The sequence below is a fragment of the Dendropsophus ebraccatus genome, chromosome 11, assembly GCF_027789765.1.
Source record: "Dendropsophus ebraccatus isolate aDenEbr1 chromosome 11, aDenEbr1.pat, whole genome shotgun sequence".
Lineage (NCBI taxonomy): Eukaryota > Metazoa > Chordata > Amphibia > Anura > Hylidae > Dendropsophus > Dendropsophus ebraccatus.
Genome location: NC_091464.1, coordinates 84,638,704 through 84,657,925, shown reverse-complemented (window position 1 = coordinate 84,657,925; position 19,222 = coordinate 84,638,704). Strand labels below are relative to the sequence as shown.

The following is a 19,222-nucleotide window of genomic DNA, read 5'->3' as shown; positions in this document are numbered from 1 at the left end:
CACAAAAAGGAAGTAAATTAAAAATCTATATAACTTTCTGGCACCAGTTGATTTGAACAAATAAATAAAATAAAATACACATAAATGCAGTGAAGTTCGGTAAGAGAGATGGGTCATACCTGGCAACTTGAGTTCCTCCATCTCGATCACTGACCGCGTCTTGCTGTAGAATTGCTCTATAAGACGTCGCAGATCTTCTGGAGTTCCAGGTTTTGGAGCAGATGTGGCAAGGACATCAGTAATTGTCTTCTAGAGAGAAATTTATAATAGGAAAGTGAATGTACTGGACCCTGATATAGGCCGATCTCTAGCACTGTCTATTGTACGAAGACTAAAAACTGCACTTTGGTCACATCAGGAGCCACAAAGCAGTATAAGATCCAGTGTATGGCGGTTCCTATCTAGGTTCTGTTCTGGTGTCTGTTGTGCTGGCACATGGAATGGAGATGGGAAACACAAGGGCTGACAGACTGCAGGGAGCATGAAGGAATGAGCAGGGCAGATGTGGGCACAGTATAGCAGCGTTCTCTGTCCGGGGAGAGAGGGGTTACAGCTATGGAGAGATTACCTTCACAGTCCTGTCCCCTGATGTAAGCCCCAGCCTGAAGTGGATCTGCTATGATTTGGAAGGTGAGGGAGACTTCCTGGGTCAGAGTACAGGGCTGTAGACCCCGCTATGCAGACCATGCCCCTCCTCCACTCCCCCTCCCACCCAGCTCTTAACCCCTTAGTGACCGCCGATACGGCTTTCTACGGCGGTCACTAATGGGCCTTATTCTGCTGCCATCAGCTTTTTACGGCGATGGCAGAGAATAAGGCTGCGGGGCCGGGACGGCCCCCACCCCATCCCCCCGGCTACCGGAGGTAGCTGAGGGGTTGGGGCAGTGTGTGAGGTCCGTCCCGGCCCCCCCCCCTTACCGACGATCGCCGCTATTAACGTTATAGCGGCGACCGTCGGTAAATGAGAGTACCGGTGCCGCCGCCACCTTTCATCTCCCCCCGCCGTGAATCTACGGCGGGGGGAGATGAAATAAGTATCCCCCAGACCTCAGATCAGCCCCCCCTAGTGCCCCGATAACTAACCCCCCTCCCCCGGCGGCCATCATTTCCAAGATGGCCGCCGCTATCGCTGTGAACCGACTAACGTCGGTTCACAGCGATTAAAAGGTTAAAATGAATGAAAGCCCCATGCTCTCCGCCACCGGAGGTAGCGGAGAACATGGGGCAGTCATCGGGGACCCCCCTGTGGGGTCCCGGTACAAGCGATCAGCGGTATATACTATATACCGCTGATCGCCTGTGCCATGTGCTCCCGGCACTTTTTATCCCCTGTCACCATGAATGATTGGTGACAGGGGATAAAAAGTGATGTCCCCCCACCCCCCAAGTCGCCCCCCACCCCCCCTGTCACCCCCGTCCCCCAGTCACCCCCCCCTTCCCCATATACTCACCGGATCGACGGAGCTCCTTCCTCCTCGACGTCCTGGCTGGTTATGAAGTGCGCATGCGCTTCACAACCAGCCAACTCTGAAAATTTAAAGTGACAGAGACCAATTTGGTCTCTGTCACTGAACTATGATTACTGAGATAGAAAATATCACAGTAATCATAGTAATACAGTGAAAATGAATATGTAAAGTACAAAAAGTGACAAACATACAAAAAAATAAAACACACACTTTTTATTATAGTAATAATTGCAGTTTACTCCCAAATTACCCCTAACCCCTCCCCAGATTACCCGTAACCACCGCACGTTGCCCGTAACCACCGCACGTTGTCCGTAACCACCGCACGTTGCCCGTAACCACCGCACGTTGTCCGTAACCACCGCACGTTGCCCGTAACCACCGCACGTTGCCCGTAACCACCGCACGTTGCCCGTAACCACCGCACGTTGCCCGTAACCACCGCACGTTGCCCGTAACCACCCCAAATTACATGTACCCACCCCAGATTACCTATAAGCACTTCAGTTTATCAGTAACAATCCCAGATTGTCTGTAACCCTTCCAGGTTGCACATAACCCCCCCAGGTTCCCCGTAATCATGCCAGATTACATGTAACCCCCCCAGATTGCACGTAACCACTGCGCGTTGCCTCTGACCACGCCACAATGCCTCTGACCACGCCACGATGCCTCTGACCACGCCACAATGCCTCTGACCACCGCACGTCGCCTCTGACCACCGCACGTCGCCTCTGACCACCGCACCTTGCCTCTGACCACCCCAAATTGCCAATGACCCCCTCCAGATTGCGGTGCCCATGTCAGATTACAGGTACCCACCCCAGATTGCCTATAAGAACTTCAGTTTATCCGTAACCACCCCACATTGCCCGTAACTACCCCACGTTGCCCGTAACCACCCCAGATTGTCAGTAAGCACTGCAGGTTGCGCGTAACCACCCCACGTTGCCCGTATCCACCTCAGATTGTCTGTAAGCACTGCAGGTTGCCCGTAACCAGCCAACGTTGCCTGTAACCACCCCAGATTGTCTGTAAGCATTGCAGGTTGCCCGTAACCACCCCACGTTGCCCGTATCCACCCCAGATTGTCTGTAAGCACAGCAGGTTGCCCGTAACCAGCCCACGTTGCCCGTTACCAGCCCACGTTGCCTGTAACCAGCCCACGTTGCCTGTAACCAGCCCACGTTGCCTGTAACCACCCCACGTTGCCTGTAACCACCCCACGTTGCCGTAACCACAGCAGGTTGCCCGTGACCACCACACGTTGCCCATAACCACCACACATTGCCCGTAACCACCCCGCGTTGCCTGTAACCACCCCACGTTGCCTGTAACCACCCCAGGTTGCCGTAATCACAGCAGGTTGCCCGTGACCACCCCATGTTGTCCGTAACCACCCCAGATTACCTGTAACCACCTCAGGTTGCCCATAACCACCCCTGGTTGCCCGTAACCACCCCACATTACCTGTAATCTCATTTTTTTTATCTTATTTTAGTAACTGCGCTATTCTAATAACCATTACTAGCTGCGGTTTTGCTCCTGTAAATCGGCGCTCCTTCCCTTCTGAGCCCTGCTGTGTGCCCATACAGTGGTTTATGCCCACATATGGGGTACCGTTGTACTCAGGAGAACCTGCGTTACAGATTTTGGGGTACGTTTTCTCTCCTGTTCCTCGTCAAATTGAGAAATTTCAAACTAAACCAACATATTATTGGAAAAATTCGAGTTTTTCATTTTTACTGGCCAATTTTGAATACTTTCCTCTAATACCTGTGGGGTAAAAATGGTCACCACACCCCAAGATGAATTCTTTGAGGGGTGCTCTTTCCAAGATGTGGTGACTTTTGGGGGGAATCTATTCTGCTGACACTACAGGGGCTCAGCAAACGCACCTGGCGCTCAGAAACTTCTTCAGAAAAATCTGCACTGAAAATGCTAATTGGCGCTCCTTCCCTTCTGAGCCCGGCTGTGTGCCCATGCAGTGGTTTATGCCCACATATGGGGTACCGTTCTACTCAGGAGAACCTGTGTTACATATATTGGGGTGACATTTCTCTCCTGTTCCTCGTGAAATTGAGAAATTTCAAACTAAAGGAACATATTATTGGAAAAATTCGAGTTTTTCATTTTTACTGTCTACTTTTGAATACTTTCCTCAAATACCTGTGGGGTCAAAATGCTCACCACACCCCAAAATAAATTCTATGAGGGGTGCACTTTCCAAAATGGAGTGACTTATGGCGAGATTTTACTCCGCTAGCACTACAGGGGCGCTGCAAACGCACCTGGCGCTCAGAAACTTCTTCAGCAAAATCTGCATTGAAAAAGCTAATTGGCGCTCCTTCCATTTTGAGCCCTCCTGTGTGCCCATGCAGTGGTTTATGCCCACATATGAGGTACCATTGTACTCAGGAGAACCTGCGTTACAAATTTTGTGGTACTTTTTTCCTCTTGTTCCTCGTGAAATTGAGAAATTTCAAACTAAAAGAACATAATATTGGAAAAATTTGAGTTTTTCATTTTTACTGTCTACTTTTGAATACTTTCCTCTAATACCTGTGGGGTCAAAATGGTCACCACACACCAAGATGAATACTTTGAGGGGTGCACTTTCCAAAATGGAGTGACTTTTGGGGGGGTTCTATTCTGCAGACATTACAGGGGCTCTGCAAACGCACCTGGCGCTCGGAAACTTCTGCAGCAAAATCTGCATTGAAAAAGCTAATTGGCGCTCCTTCCCTTCTGAGCCCTCCTGTGTGCCCATGCAGTGGTTTATGCCCACATATGGGGTACCATTGTACTCAGGAGAACCTGCGTTACAAATTTTGGGGTAATTTTTTCCTCTTGTTCCTCGTGAAATTGAGAAATTTCAAACTAAACGAACATATTATTGGAAGAATTCAAGTTTTTCATTTTTACTGTCTTCTTTTGAATACTTTCCTGTAATACCTGTGGGGTCAAAATGGTCACCACACACCAAGATGAATTCTTTGAGGGGTGTACTTTCCAAAATGGGGTGACTTATGGGGGGTTTTTTCTCTGCTGACACTACAGGGGCTCTGCAAACGCACCTGGCGCTCAGAAACTTCTTCAGCAAAATCTGCATTGGAAAAGCTAATTGGCGCTCCCTTCCTTCTGAGCCCTGCTGTGTGCCCATACAGTGGTTTACGCCCACATATGGGGTACCGTTGTACTCAAGAGAACCTGCATTACAAATTTTGGGGTGCTTTTTGTCTCATATTCCTTTTGAAAATGAGAAACTTTAATCTAAACGTATATATTATTGGAAAATTTAAATTTTCAATTTTTTTACTGCCTAATTGTGAATACTTTCCTCCAGCCCCTGTAGGGTTAAAATGCTCATTATACCCCTAGATTAATTCTTTAAGGTGTGTAGTTTCCAAAATGGGGTCACTTATGGGGGTTTTCAGGATACCAGACTTCTAAATCCATTTAAAAAAAGAACTGGTCCCTAAAAAAATCAGTTTCACGAAAATGTGATAATTTGCTGATAAATTTCTAAGCCCCATAACACCCTAAAAAAGTAAAATATGTTTACCAAATTATGCCAGAATAAAGAAGACATATTGGTAATGTGACTTAGTAACTAATTTATGTGCTACGACTTTCTTTTTTTAGAAGCAGAGAATTTCAAAGTTCATAAAATGCAAATTTTTTAAATTTTTCATGATATTTTGATGTTTTTCACAAAAAACACACAAAGTAGTGACCAAATTTTGCCACTAACATAAAGTGCCATATGTCACGAAAAAACAATCTCAGAATCGCTAGCATACGTTAAAGCATCACTGAGCTATGAGAGCATAAAGTGAGACAGGTCAGATTTTGAAAAATTAGCCTGGTCATTAAGGCCCAAACTAGCTGCAGCACAAAGGGGTTAAACCAAAGCAATGCTCTTAAACCAAGTTACAATTTTGAAAAACTGAGCTCTTCTTGCAAAACGCTCTTAAACCAAGTTACTGTTAAACCAAGGTACCACTGTATATATATTGTAAGTCAATGACAAAATGGATCAAATGCACATAAATACATAAATTTTTTGCAAAAAAGGGATAAAAAAAAAAAAACAGACTGGAAAACATGCAGTGTGATCCCAGCCTAACTCTGCATGCACCATTATACTGATGGAGACTGCTAAATGAATGATTTATTATTATTATTATTATTATTATCATCTTTACTTCTTAATTATCTTTAACTTCGTTTTAAATTAGTTTTTGTACCTTCTTCCTCTTCCGTGATTTCTTTGCCGTCTCCTCCTTTTCTTCTGGTTTGCTTAAGATGCATTCCTTCGGCTACAAAATAAAATAGAAACTCTTATATGTAAGAGTCTACTGCAAGTTTACTTAAAGGGGTACTCTGGCAAATCAAACTGGTTTCAGAAAGTTTTATAGATTTGTAATTTTCTGCTATTTAAAAAGCTCCAGTCTTCCCATACTTATCAGCTGCTGTATGTCGTGCAGGAAGTGGTGTATTTTTTCAGTTTGACACAGTGTTCTCTGCTGCCACCTCTGTCCATTTCAGGAACTGTCCAGAGCAGCAGCAAATCCCCATAGAAAACCTCTTATGCTCTACAGACTGTAAAAAAAAATACACCACTTCCTGCAGGACATACAGCACCTGATAAGTATTGAAAGACTGGAGATTTTCAAATGGACAGCTACTTTCTTGCAGAAAAACAGTGCCACCCCTGTCCTCAGGTTATGTGTGGTATTACAATTAAGGCCTATTTAGTTTAAATGGTACGGAGCTGCAAAACCCGCACCCAAACTGCGGCCAGGAGTGGCGTCCATGATTTTGTAATCCTAGACAATTCCTTTAAATGTAGCCAATCTCTGGCTTTAGTGGTAGCATTGTACTCAGGACGCTACATCCTGCTATATGGAGACACTGCAGCAGCTGACAACCAGCCACAAGCTTTGTATAAGATCCAAGCCCATGGACTCAGATACTGGAAGCTAAAAGAGCAATGTCTTCACATCAGTCTGGCTTCCCTTCCTATAATCTGTCACATCTGGTGATACGGTAAGTAGATTTTCCTAATAAGCGGTAATAGGAAGCGTGCCGATCTGGCCCGGCCGCATCATCTGAAATACTTCTTCCATGTATGTTTGAAGCTCAGATTGTTATAACAGTTTCCTGTGCCGTGTTCTGTGTAGGAAAATATTATAGGTTTTGGCCTAGAGGGATCCAGATGGAAAACGGACACAATTACATCAGCGTTTACATTCCAAGGTTCGGGGGTCATTCCCAACCATTCACATGACTGATGTCAGACATAAACCTCCTGGAAAATGAGCTGGGGAACGTGGACGTGATAGAAGCCCTGATTGCCGGCTACTTGCACCGTGACAACAAATACCTCTGATTCTACAGCATCTTACTATAGCCCCTTAGAGGGGTACTCCAGTAATAATAAAAAAAAGTTCTTTCAAATCAACTGGGGTTAGAAAGTTATACATATTTGTAATTTACCTCCATTTAAAAATCTCCAGTACTTATCAGCTGCTGTTATCCTGCAGGAAGTGGTGTATTCTTTCCAGTCTGACACAGTGCTCTCTGCTGCCACCTCTGTCCATGTCAGGAAGTGTCCAGAGCAGTAGCAAATCCCTATAGATAACTTCTCCTGCTCTCTAGACTGAAAAGAATACATCACTTCCTGCAGGACATACAGCAGCTGATAAGCACTGGAAGACTTGAGATTTTTTTAATAGAAGTAAATTACAAATCTGTATAACATATCGGCACCAGTTGATTACACAGTTTTTTTTAGGTTTGTTTTTTTAAGGTCAGTATTATGAACACCTTTCACAAGGAAAAAAATTTATTTTTTACATAAGTTAGGCCCCATTCACATGTCCGTGTCAGTTTTTACTGTCAGGAAATCCTGATCAGGAGGCCTCAAATGTCATCAGGAAAGTATCAGGATTTCCTGACAGTAATTTGTTTTTACTTTCAGGAAACCATCAGGAAAAACTGTTGTACTTCTGTACTTCTGCAGTCTGTGGTCACCCAGGTTGCAGGTCATGATGGGAGTTGTACTTCTGCAACCTGGATGGCCACAGACTGCAGAAGTACAACTCCCATCATGACCTGTAGGACATGGTGGGAGTTTTAGTTCTGGGGGGGGGATCTCACCTGTCCGGGCCTGATTTGGAGATCGGCGGCACTGCTCCGGTCCGGGGGCAGGGCTGGCAGGAGTCTGATGCGGTGAGGTCCGGCGGGGAGGGGGTTTAGAAGCGATGTTGGCAGCAATTTTTCTGATGTGCATCAGGAAAGTGCCCGTGATTGCGCCGCTCCCATAGACTTCTATGGGGGCGTCCGGGCCGGAATTCCGGACAAAAGTAGGACATGTCCTATTTTTTACGGATCTATTTTCCGGAACGGACACCCTTCCGGAAAAATCCGGAAGGGTGTCCGTGACTAATGCAACTCTATGGGTCTGGAAATCCGGGTGGTTTTTCCGGAGGTGTGAAGGGGGCCTTAGAGAGTTTAAAAAAAAAAAAAAAAAAAAAAAAGCATTAAAGTGTACCTGCCTTTTTAACTCTAAATCTAAATCTTAATCAACAGTAGATGTAAAATAAAGCAAGTTTGCAATATACATTAATGTTTTGTTGTTGTTGTTATCATGCTATAAAACAAAGCTGAACTTACCAGAAATCCAGGTCCAGTCTCCTGAAGGCAGCTATATAACAGCTATACTTACCTGTCTCCAGGTCCAATCTCCTAAAGGCAGCTATATAACAACTATACTTACCTGTCTCCAGGTCTAGTCTCCTGAAGGCAGCTATATAACAGCTATACTTACCAGAAATCCAGGTCCAGTCTCCTGAAGGCAGCTAAATAACAACTATACTTACCTGTATCCAGGTCCAGTCTTTTGAAGGCAGCTATATAACAGCTATACTTACTGTATCCAGGTCCAGTCTCCTGAAGGCAGCTATATAACAGCTATACTTACTGTATCCAGGTCCAGTCTCCTGAAGGCAGCTATATAACAGCTATACTTACTGTATCCAGGTCCAGTCTCCTGAAGGCAGCTATATAACAGCTATACTTACTGTATCCAGGTCCAGTCTCCTGAAGGCAGCTATATAAGAGCTATACTTACCTGTATCCAGGTCCAGTCTCCTGAAGGCAGATTTCCTGACTTGTGCAGACTAAACAGACTAAACACAGGAATTCCAGCCAGTACAGAGAGTAATGGCTCAATGTGTCCATCAATCACATGACTGACTTCTCTCTGTGATCGCTCAGATGGCCTGGGATACACAGGACTTCCTGTTTTCTGACTGTTTCCAGTTTTTTTGAGAAAAAAAAGTCAGAAAACAGGAAGTGCCGTGTTTTCCATGATAACTAAATAATAAATGTAAATTGAAAACTTGCTTTATATCACATCTATTGTTGATTTAGATTTTGAAAGTTATAACAACAGTGACACTTTAAGTTTCCGTCTGCAATCCCCATTCCTTCATTTGTTTTCAGATTCCAGCTTGCAGCCCGCTTCCAGGTTCAGACTTTTCTCATATGGATGCGTCCTCCCTGTAATACATGCTTGATGTGAGGTCTGTCTGTTCAGGAGTGTACAGTTTGCTGTGGGTGCCCTTCTTTCTCTACACTTGTACACAGCCTGTGCAATCTTCTCCTGCAAAATGCCTTGTACCTGTTTTCCTCCCTATCTACAACCATTGTGAGCTGTTCTCCAAGTCTGCTCTCCTCCCTGTCCACAATATATAGCCAAAAGATGTAAACCAAATACAGACAAAAAATTAAGATCAAAACATAGCTCTTTAAGAGATAAAAAAATAATAATCAGGAGGCCTAATTACTGGGTGGGGGCACAAAGGTCAAGACCTAACTACTGTGTGGGGGTACTAAAATGTCTCTGTTAACTAAGGGCTGTAGTTTTGAGATAGGGTCTATGCCCTTGTCACTCTTCTATACATTTACAAGGCAAGTAACTACTACTACCTACTTCCAGCACTGTAAATGTATAGCAGATGGTGGATGGAGTTAAAGGAAACAACAGTAAGTGATGAACAGACCCCTTAAGGGAGTTGTCCAGTGAAAATCTTTTTCTTTCAAATCAACTGGTGTCAGAAAGTTATATAGATTTGTAATTTATTTCTATTTAAAATTCTCAAGTCTTCCAGTACTTATTAGCTGCTGTATGTCCTGCAGGAAATATTGTTTTATTTTCAGTCTGACACAGTGCTCTTTGCTGCCACCTCTGGCCGAGACAGGAACTGTCCAGAACAGGAGAGGTTTTCTATGGGGAGTCATAGAAAACCAAAGCAGAGTTCCTGTCTCGGCCAGAGATGTCAGCAGAGAGCACTGTGTCAGACTTAAAATAAAACAACATTTCCTGCAGGACATACAGCAGCTGATAAGTATGGGAAGACTTAAGATTTTTTTTATAAAAGTAAATTACACTGCAGTTATGCTCCTTTAAAAATTCTAACTGGATTCTGACTATAACTTGCCATCTACCCATTTGGTAGAGCTGATATGGCTACTGTACAGATGCTACCAGACACCTTTGCTGCTTTTTATGTTCCTTTGCACAATGTATTACCAGCTTCTTTTTCTTTTTTGTAGGCTGATCTGCCTTCTTGGTCTTCTTTGGCTTAGGCTCATCATCACTCTCCTCTGGCTCTTTAACTTCCTCCACGGGTTCTAGAGGGGAAAAAACACAAACTACAGTTCAGGCAAGGTAGTACACCCATAGAGCACTGCTTAGTCTACTACGCTTTTGTGTTCTGCAAACAAAATACATACAGATGTGAAACGACCAAACATACAAGGAGACGCTTGGTTATGTCACGGTATTCATCAGAATATTTTTATGGGAGGTACTCCATGTTACCCTAACCTCATTCCATTACACAGTTCAACACACTATCAATGCAATATTAAAGTGTCATTGTCGTTTAAATTTTTTTTGCAGAAATCAATAGTACAGGTGATTTTAAGAAACTTTGTAACTGGGTTTATTAGCTGAAAAATGCATTTTTATCATGAAAAAGCAGTTTGAAGCTCTCCACACTGTCTACATGGTTTTCTACGGAGAGGGGAGGGGGTGGAGGGAGAAGAGGCACCAAAACAGGACAACAAAGAGTCAATTTACAGCTACATCACTGGGCTATCTCCTCAGAAGTCAGCAATGACCTCTCTGACCCCTGAATACCGGCTTTCACACAGGTCCTGCTGTGTAATCCTTTGTTCTCTGCTCTCTGCTGGCGGCTAATCTCCCTCCTCCATGACGATGATGTAAACTAGTCAAGATTTCCTGATAATGAGCAGTTGATGAGAGAGAGAGAGAGAGAGAGAGAGAGGAGGGGGGACCTGGGGAAAGTCTTTTTAAATGCAGATAATGGCATATTTGCCTAATAAACCCAATTACAAAGTTTCTAAAAATCGTCTGGACTATTGATTTCTGGAAGAAAAAAAAAAAAAAAAAACACAACAGTGACACTAAGTCACCTGTCATAAAGATGCATTGGAGAGCGTGACTTCCAGCCTTCAATAGACATGGAGACAGAAGAGCGGTCAGCAATGAAGGTTCCTGATGGCCCAAATAGTGAACAACATAAAACTGCAATATGCCCCCATCAGTACTGTACATGCGGTTTCTACATGCAGCACAGAACAAGGGCAATGTTTGAAAAATAAATGTATTAAATTCTATATTCACATATTATCAGAAAAACAACCAACCAGCTGCAGTGTGGCATGTTAATAGGCAGAGTATTGTTACGTGTAATGAGTGCGGGAATGGAGGGAATGTCATGGAACACATTCAGTCTTCATTACGTGCCATCTGACAGCACAGAGCAAGGTTCACCTTGACTGGAGGAGAGATAGGATAGCGGGAAGGAATCTATGGTGATGAATGAGGGAAACTTATAACCTTGCAGCTCGGGTCAATAACATTGTCACTTGCATTTCACTTTCTGCTGCTTTTGCCAAGCTGCAAATTGTGCAGATACAGAAGATGGTCGCATCCCGTGAAAGTGAGAAAACTATGCAGCGCATTTGTATCTATGCATCATCTAAATAAACGCCACTCAAAATTGTCACACCAGGGGAAGGCTGGGATCACACTGCGTTTTTGCAGTCCGTTTTATGCAAAAATAAAAATAAAAAAACGCATGAATTTTGATTTGTTTTTCCATTGACTTGCATTTGAAAAAAAAAAAAAACAGATCAAAATGCATCCTGTTTTTAGCATACCCAAAAATATGGCCAATCACATTTTTGTTTATGCTTAAAAAAAAAAAAAAAAAAAGGATGCGTTTTGATCAGTTTTTTTTTTTATGTTTTCTATAATGGCAGTCTGTAAAAACAGATCAAAACGATGCACACAAATACATGTTTTTTAATTATTTTTATTTATTTTTTGTGCATAAAGAGGATAGAAAAACAGACTGCAAAAGCACAGTGTGAACCCAGGTATGAAGTGGTATAAAAATAACAGTTCCTGACATGGACAGAGGTGGCAGCAGAGAGCACTGTGTCTGACTGGAGAGAATACACTACTTTCTGCAGGACTCACAGCAGCTGATAAGTACTGGAATACTGGAGATTTTTTTAAAAGAATAGAATTACCCCTTTAATCTATATTCAGTATAGGTATGACGCAATAATCTGATACAGTTACCGCATACGGACTGAAGCATGGCAGCACTGCTTATCGAGCTGTTTCAGTAATGTGAGATGACTACGAAAATAATCAAATAATACAAGTCGCACATGGCGACCAGAGACCTCAGTGTATGCGAATGTGACCTGCTCGTGATTTCTCAGCAATTTTTTAAAAAACAAAAAGTCGCGTAACAGCGTGTCAGAGAGGTGTCACATAGGCGCAGGCCCCTGTATATCTGTTCGAATGACTTTATATCATTTCCTTCTGTGCAATCTCCCACTTGTAAAGCGCCATGGACTATGTGAGCGCTATATAAATAACCTTACCCTTGTCTATTCATTCAAGAAATTTCCACTTCTCGGTTTTATTACTGAAAGGTCATCATAATAAATAAAACTTTACAAGTTAACTGTAAGTCGCTGAGTGACTGTCACCAATGCAAATATACACTGAGGGCTTCTGAGAAGAGTCTAAAAGCGTCCTCTGCTGTATCTAAAAGAGTCATTTCACCAGGCCGGGCCTGTAAAGGAATGCGGCCCCGTACGACCAGCCCCGTCCAGGCCTGGGGACATTATTGAGTGGTGTAAAATAGCTGCTCTGTCAGTGGCTGATATATGGGACTATCTGAGCACATCTGACAGCGCTTTTTATGGCCCGCAGCAAGACTTCATCAGAAATAGTCAAGTGCTGGTCGGAAAAGTGCCACCGAAACCATGTACATCGTGTACAGAGGAAATAAAAGGAGCTGATGCCTACGGAACATACGGCCGCACTAGCGGAGTGATGACCTTTATTTCTTTTCTAAGGAAGGGATTCCGTATACGTCAGCACCTCTTACTGGGTGGAAGGGAGGCCCCATTCACATCGCATGAGGCCCCATTCACATTACACAGGGCTCCATTCCCATCGCATGAGCCCCCATTCCCATCACGAGGCCCCATTCCCATCACGAGGCCCCATTCCTCTCACAAGGCCCCATTCACATCACATGAGGCCTTATTCCCATCACATGAGGAGCCATTCACATCATGAGGCCCCATTCCCATCACAAGGCCCCATTCCCATCACAAGGCCCCATTCCCATCACATGAGACCCCATTCCCATCACATGAGGCCCCATTCACATCACATGAGGCCCCATTCACATCACATGAGGCCCCATTCACATCACATGAGGCCCCATTCACATCACCTGAGGAGCAATTCCTATCACGAGGCCCTATTCACATCACAAGGCCCCATTCCCATCACATGAGACCCCATTCCCATCACATGAGGCCCCATTCCCATCACATGAGGCCCCATTCACATCACATGAGGCCCCATTCACATCACATGAGGCCCCATTCAGATCACCTGAGGAGCAATTCCTATCACGAGGCCCTATTCACATCACAAGGCCCCATTACCAACACATTAAACCCCATTCCCAACACGAGGCTCCGTTCCCATTGCAAGGCTCCATTCACATCACAAGGCCCTATTCCCATCATGTGAGGCCCCATTCTCATCCATGGTGTCAGCTGGAATATGCACTTGCAGTGGGCCCATTGGGTTTAACAGACTGAATCCACTCAGCTACTGACTCCATCCAGTCTACTTCCCAAATGAACACATCTTCTGAACAAGACTAAAAAGTGTGGTCTACTGTGGTTTTAAGTGGGTAGTTTATAAAAAAAATGTTTTCTTTTAAATTAACTGATGCCAGAAAGTGACAGAAATTTGTAATTTACTTCTATTAAAAAATATCAAGTCTCACAGTACTTATCAGCTACTGTACGTCCTGCAGGAAGTGGTGTATTCTCTCCAGTCTGACACAGTGCTCTCTGCTGCCACCTCTGTCCATGTCAGGAACTGTCCAGAGCAGCAGCAAATCCCATAGAAAACCTCTCCTGCTCTAGACACTTCCTGACATGGACAGAGGTGGCAGCAGAGAGCACTGCGTCAGACTGGAGAGAGTACATCACTTCCTGCAGGACATACAGCAGTTGATAAATACTGGAAGCCAAGATTTTTTTAAAAAAATAAGTAAATTACAAATCTATATAATTTTCTGGAACCAGTTAATTTGAAAGAAAAAGATTTTCCCGGATGCCATGTGACATATTTACACAATTGGCCCCAATTTTGCTTACTCATAAATAGACTGGACAAGGTTTTTTGGTGGCTGATTTCTTTAACCGGAGATAAGCCATGCTGGAGGTCTACACAGCCATTTATATGTCCGTTCACATATCAAGCACCATTACATTTATACATGTATAGTTTCCTCTCTCCCAATCATTAAACCCTACAGAAAAGGCACATCACTGGACTGAATTCCGTTTTCCCATTGAATTTGATGAGAAAACGTAAAAACATAAAAAAATAAAAACACCAAACATAAAAAAATAAAAAAAATAACAGCAACCAACGGGTTAAAAAGCCAATGAGGGTGTATAGTTTAGGCAGAGAAAGGGTGGCGCGGTCTGCCATAGATTAGGCGCAGTGTAGCTTAAATCCTGTCTGGAAACAAGAAGAAGATTTTAATTTCAGGACCGGATTAAACTAATGAGATCAGGGACGGGGCAGGCCCAATTTTAGGGACATTTCTTGGTGATGTCAATGTAAGACAATGTAAGAAAACTTTCCACAAACAAAGCTTATCCTTTATCATAGTAACATAGTAAGATCCAATCACATTGCTGTCACTAACGTACAGCCCCTATATGACCCCCATAATGCAGCCACATTGGTTTATTACAGATCCCAAATACTACATTATAATCCTATATGGGGCTCCACATTTTACATTGCATTGCATCGCCATCTGTCTATATACATGCTCTCAGCCATGGCTTACAATCACTTTGTTCAATGTCCTACATAGCACTACAGGCTGTAACTGGTATTGCAAATCTGCCCCATTCACTTCAATATAGTTGAGCTGCAGTACCGAACACAACCAACTAACAAGTGTGGCACTGTTCATGGAAGAAAGCAGCCGTGTTTTTCTAATCCGCCACTACCTCATACAAGCAGGTTAACTGCATCCTTCTAGATACCAGTAACCAAGACAGAGGTCAGAGGCCTCTAAGCAGAAGAAAGCTAGTATCCTACTGAGGGCAGAGGTCAGGGGTCACTGAGAAGAAGGATTCTTGCCTTGTTGGACAGTGATTTCTAGTAACACAGGATGTCACATTCATCAGATCAGACGTACTCAGGGACAGGGTCATGCCAACTCTTGCTGTGCACCATCATTATTTTTGTCTAAGGGGGAGTGCATCTGGCTTTAACCCCTTAGGCCACCATGACTTCGGGCCCTATTACACGGGACGATTATCATGCCAAATATCGTTATATCGTTCGAATTTAGACAATAATCGTTCTGTGTAATTGCAGGCAACAATCAAAAAATCGTTCGTATGTCGTCGATCGTTGATTTAAATCTGAACCTAAAATTATCATTAATTTTTCTGTAATCGTTCGCTGTAATTCCACGTTCGTTCAAGTTCCACTTTTTTTCACTAATCGTTCAGTGTAATTGCACATTGTCCATTGTTTTGCTGGGATCAGAAGGAATAAACGATCATACAAACAATCGCAATAATGATCACAATAATGATCGTAACTAACGACCATCGTTCTCTGTAATATGATGAACGATTTCAGGTTAATGATAAACAATCTCGTTTGTGATTGTTTATTGTTAGTCGTTAATCATTAAAAATCGCTCCGTGTAATAGGACCTTACTGCCTTTAAGGGTAGCTTCACACGTACAGACTCGCAGCGTTAATAACGCTGCGAGTCGGCTAGGTCCTGGCAGATCACTGTCACTACATACTCGCAGCTGTCTGAACGACCGCTGCGTGTATGTAAATCTGCCGGCCGCTTAACCCCTTCTGATGCTGCCCGCCTCCCGCTCCGCTCTGTATACATACCTCCTCGCTCCACGGGGTCCCAGCATCCTGCTCTCCCGCCCGGCCAATCAGTGGCAGCGGCAGGGCAACACACTGATTGGCCGGGCGGGAGAGCAGTACACCGGGACCCCGTGCAGCGAGGAGGTATGTATACAGAGCGGAGCGGGAGGCAGGCAGCATCAGAAGGGGTTAAGCGGCCGGCAGATTTACATACACGCAGCGGTCGTTCAGACAGCTGCGAGTATGTAGTGACAGTGATCTGCCAGGACCTAGCCGACTCGCAGCGTTATTAACGCTGCGAGTCTGTACGTGTGAAGCTACCCTTAAAGGCAGTAAGGTCCTATTACATGGAGCGATTTTTAATGATTAACGACTAACTATAAACAATCACAAACGAGATTGTTTATCATTAACCTGAAATCGTTCATCATATTACACAGAACGATGGTCGTTAGTTACGATCGTTATTGCGATCGTTATTGCGATTGTTTGTATGATCGTTTATTCCTTCTGATCCCAGCAAAACAATGGACAATGTGCAATTACGATTAGTGAAAAAATGCAGAACTTGAGCGAACGAATGTGGAATTACAGCAAACGATTAACGATAATTTTAGGTCCAGAGCTAAATCAATGATCAACAACATACGAACGATTTTTTGATCATTGCCTGCAATTACACAGAACGATTAAACGATCATTTAAAGACGAAAGATATAACAATTTTTCACACGATAATCGTCCCGTGTAATAGGGCCCTTACCCTACTTCCTGGAAGGCACACACGTTCTTCCGTCCACCCCTGATTTACCCATTTCTTGGAATAATGTGATACACAAAACTGAGCTTCTATTCTATTGAGTGATCTGTTTGGCAAGTAAAAGACTGTTATATTTTCTCGAAATCTGGGTCCATCTTGTTCATTGTCCGCACAGATAACAGCGAGGACATCTCGTGCATTCTATCCATCCGGACATGTAACACAGTGTGCCCTGGAGCAATGACATCTATAATATCCAAGTACAAGAAAGTGAAGACTCTACATAAAATCAATCTTTATTCATATTTCATGTAAAACCGACGTGTTTCAAGGGTGTTGCTAACACTCTTCATCGTGACTATAAAAATACACTAACAAAACAATAAAATATGTTTATCTCCATTTACAAGTTACTTGTGCAGCCCCCCTCCCCGCGCTCTCCTAAGGAGCACAGGATTACCCGATGAAGCTCTTGTGACATAAGCTACAGACACCATCACCAGCTGTGGGACTGCTTGCCCATAGACATACCACACTTGTGCCCCCTGCTGCTGGGCCAGCCTGCCTTCCCGCTGGCTCCTGCACTTATGCATATTGCCGTGCTCAATCTGTATCATACTAATCTCAGTTGTGGGGTCCATAACCATGAAAATCATTGAGAAAAACTAAATTGTGACACGCAGGATGACCTCATATTACAGAGGTGTCCGTGCGATGCCATACTGGGTCCTGGCACAAGCATAGTAACCCATCTGTGCAAATGAAATAAAAAGAAATGCTAATTGTTTAGTAAATCTATTTTCACATAAGAATTAAAAATGGAGGTGTAAATTATTGTAGCTGCTCCCTGATGTAACGCCTGTAACTTCATATCCACCATACATGTAAGTGACATCAATCAACCATAAGATTAAAGGGGTTAGCCGGGATTACAAAGACATGGCCGCTTTCTTCCAAAAACAGCATCACCCCTGTTCTTTAACTCCAAAAATTCGGTAGCTCACCTGTCTGCTGCAAGAACAGCTCAGTCATGGAGACATGGAGCGCGCCATTGTTATTCCTAATCCTATAGCCGACTATTATATCCTATGGGCTATAGTAACACCTATTTACCGGATACATCATGAAAAGCTATAGAAGGCTCATGACTAGAGGTAAGCGAGCATTAAAATACTCAAATGCATGTCACTGGTGTCAAGAAGTTTTCAATACAATTAAGTAACGAACCCTATTAAAGTCAATGGGAGATTAGAGTATTATTTCAGGGGCCTCATATTCGGCAGAGAGGAGGGTGTCTGGTCCATCTGAAGAAAGTGAAACCACAGAAAAAGAAAGGGAACAGGAGAGAGCGCATGCATGGATGCATCTAAGACTCCCAGGCCACTGTATTAGCCGTATACTGGACCACTATCAGACTGAATAGACCCTATAGTACTATAGTATACTATACTGTATGGCAGATTCAGATTTTTCTGTGTCACACAGGGATATTACTAGTCCTAAAAAGCACTTTTGGGTAGATTTGGATTAAAGCTAGTACTCCTACTGTGTACCGCATACAACTGCGTATACTAGCTATATACCAGTACCAGTACACTGTACAAACAATACACCCTATAATACTGGTAAATTGTATGCAATATCGTTTTGTTTTTGTTTGTTTTTTTGTGTCACACTTAGAGGTAACTAAACCTGAAAAGAACTTTTGGATGTTTGTTAGCTAGTCACCAAACTACCTAATAAAACTAAGCCGTACACTAAGGGGCCTATTCCACAGAGTGGTAATCGGCTGAATAGGGCAGATTCGGCCGATTATCGCTCCGTGGAATAGAGAGAATGATCAGCTGATGATCGAGTCAACGGCTGATCGTTCATTTAGGTTCAAACCTAAAATCATTGGTCGCCACCTGCGCATGGCTATGTGGAATAGCAGGCATGGAGGGCGATTTCACAAACATCATACATTACCTGTCCAGGCGCAGGTCTTCTCCTTCTCCCGATCCCGCGCGTCAGCTTCGGAGTGGCCTGTCTGAGCTGACAGAGCGCTCAGCCAATCACTGGCCAGGACCGCCACGGCCAGTGATTGGCTGAGCGCTCTGTCAGTTCAGTCAGGCCGCTCCGAAGCTGCTGCTGCCGCACGGTACCAGGAGAAGGAGAAGACCTGTGCCTGGACAGGTAATGTATGAAACAAGGGCTGCAAGAACATCGGTAATGATAGTCGGGCCGTGGAATAGGCCCAGTAAACTAGCTCCGATCTAGCAGATCGGCACTCGTATACATCGTTGATCGGGCCCTGCTCGGCCCGTGGAATAGGACCCTAACTCTGTCCCTGCTCCAGCATCCCTCCCTCTGCTAGTAAGTGACTCGAGCATCAGGTGACCAGGGCCTATATACACCCAGGTCACCTGGTATGGCCGGACA

At 44.0% G+C, this 19,222-nt stretch overlaps 1 protein-coding gene across 1 annotated transcript in view; it reads right to left on the bottom strand.

The window, feature by feature from the left end:
• CMSS1 (cms1 ribosomal small subunit homolog) overlaps positions 1-19,222 on the bottom strand; it is a 281,437-nt gene that overhangs the window by 18,495 nt on the left and 243,720 nt on the right. Inside the window, exons 2-4 of the mRNA XM_069946127.1 lie at positions 10,072-10,172; positions 5,720-5,791; positions 120-249 (exon numbers count right to left, since the gene is read on the bottom strand). Of these exons, the coding sequence (XP_069802228.1) occupies positions 120-249; positions 5,720-5,791; positions 10,072-10,172 (303 nt within the window). The remainder of the gene's footprint in view (positions 1-119; positions 250-5,719; positions 5,792-10,071; positions 10,173-19,222) is intronic.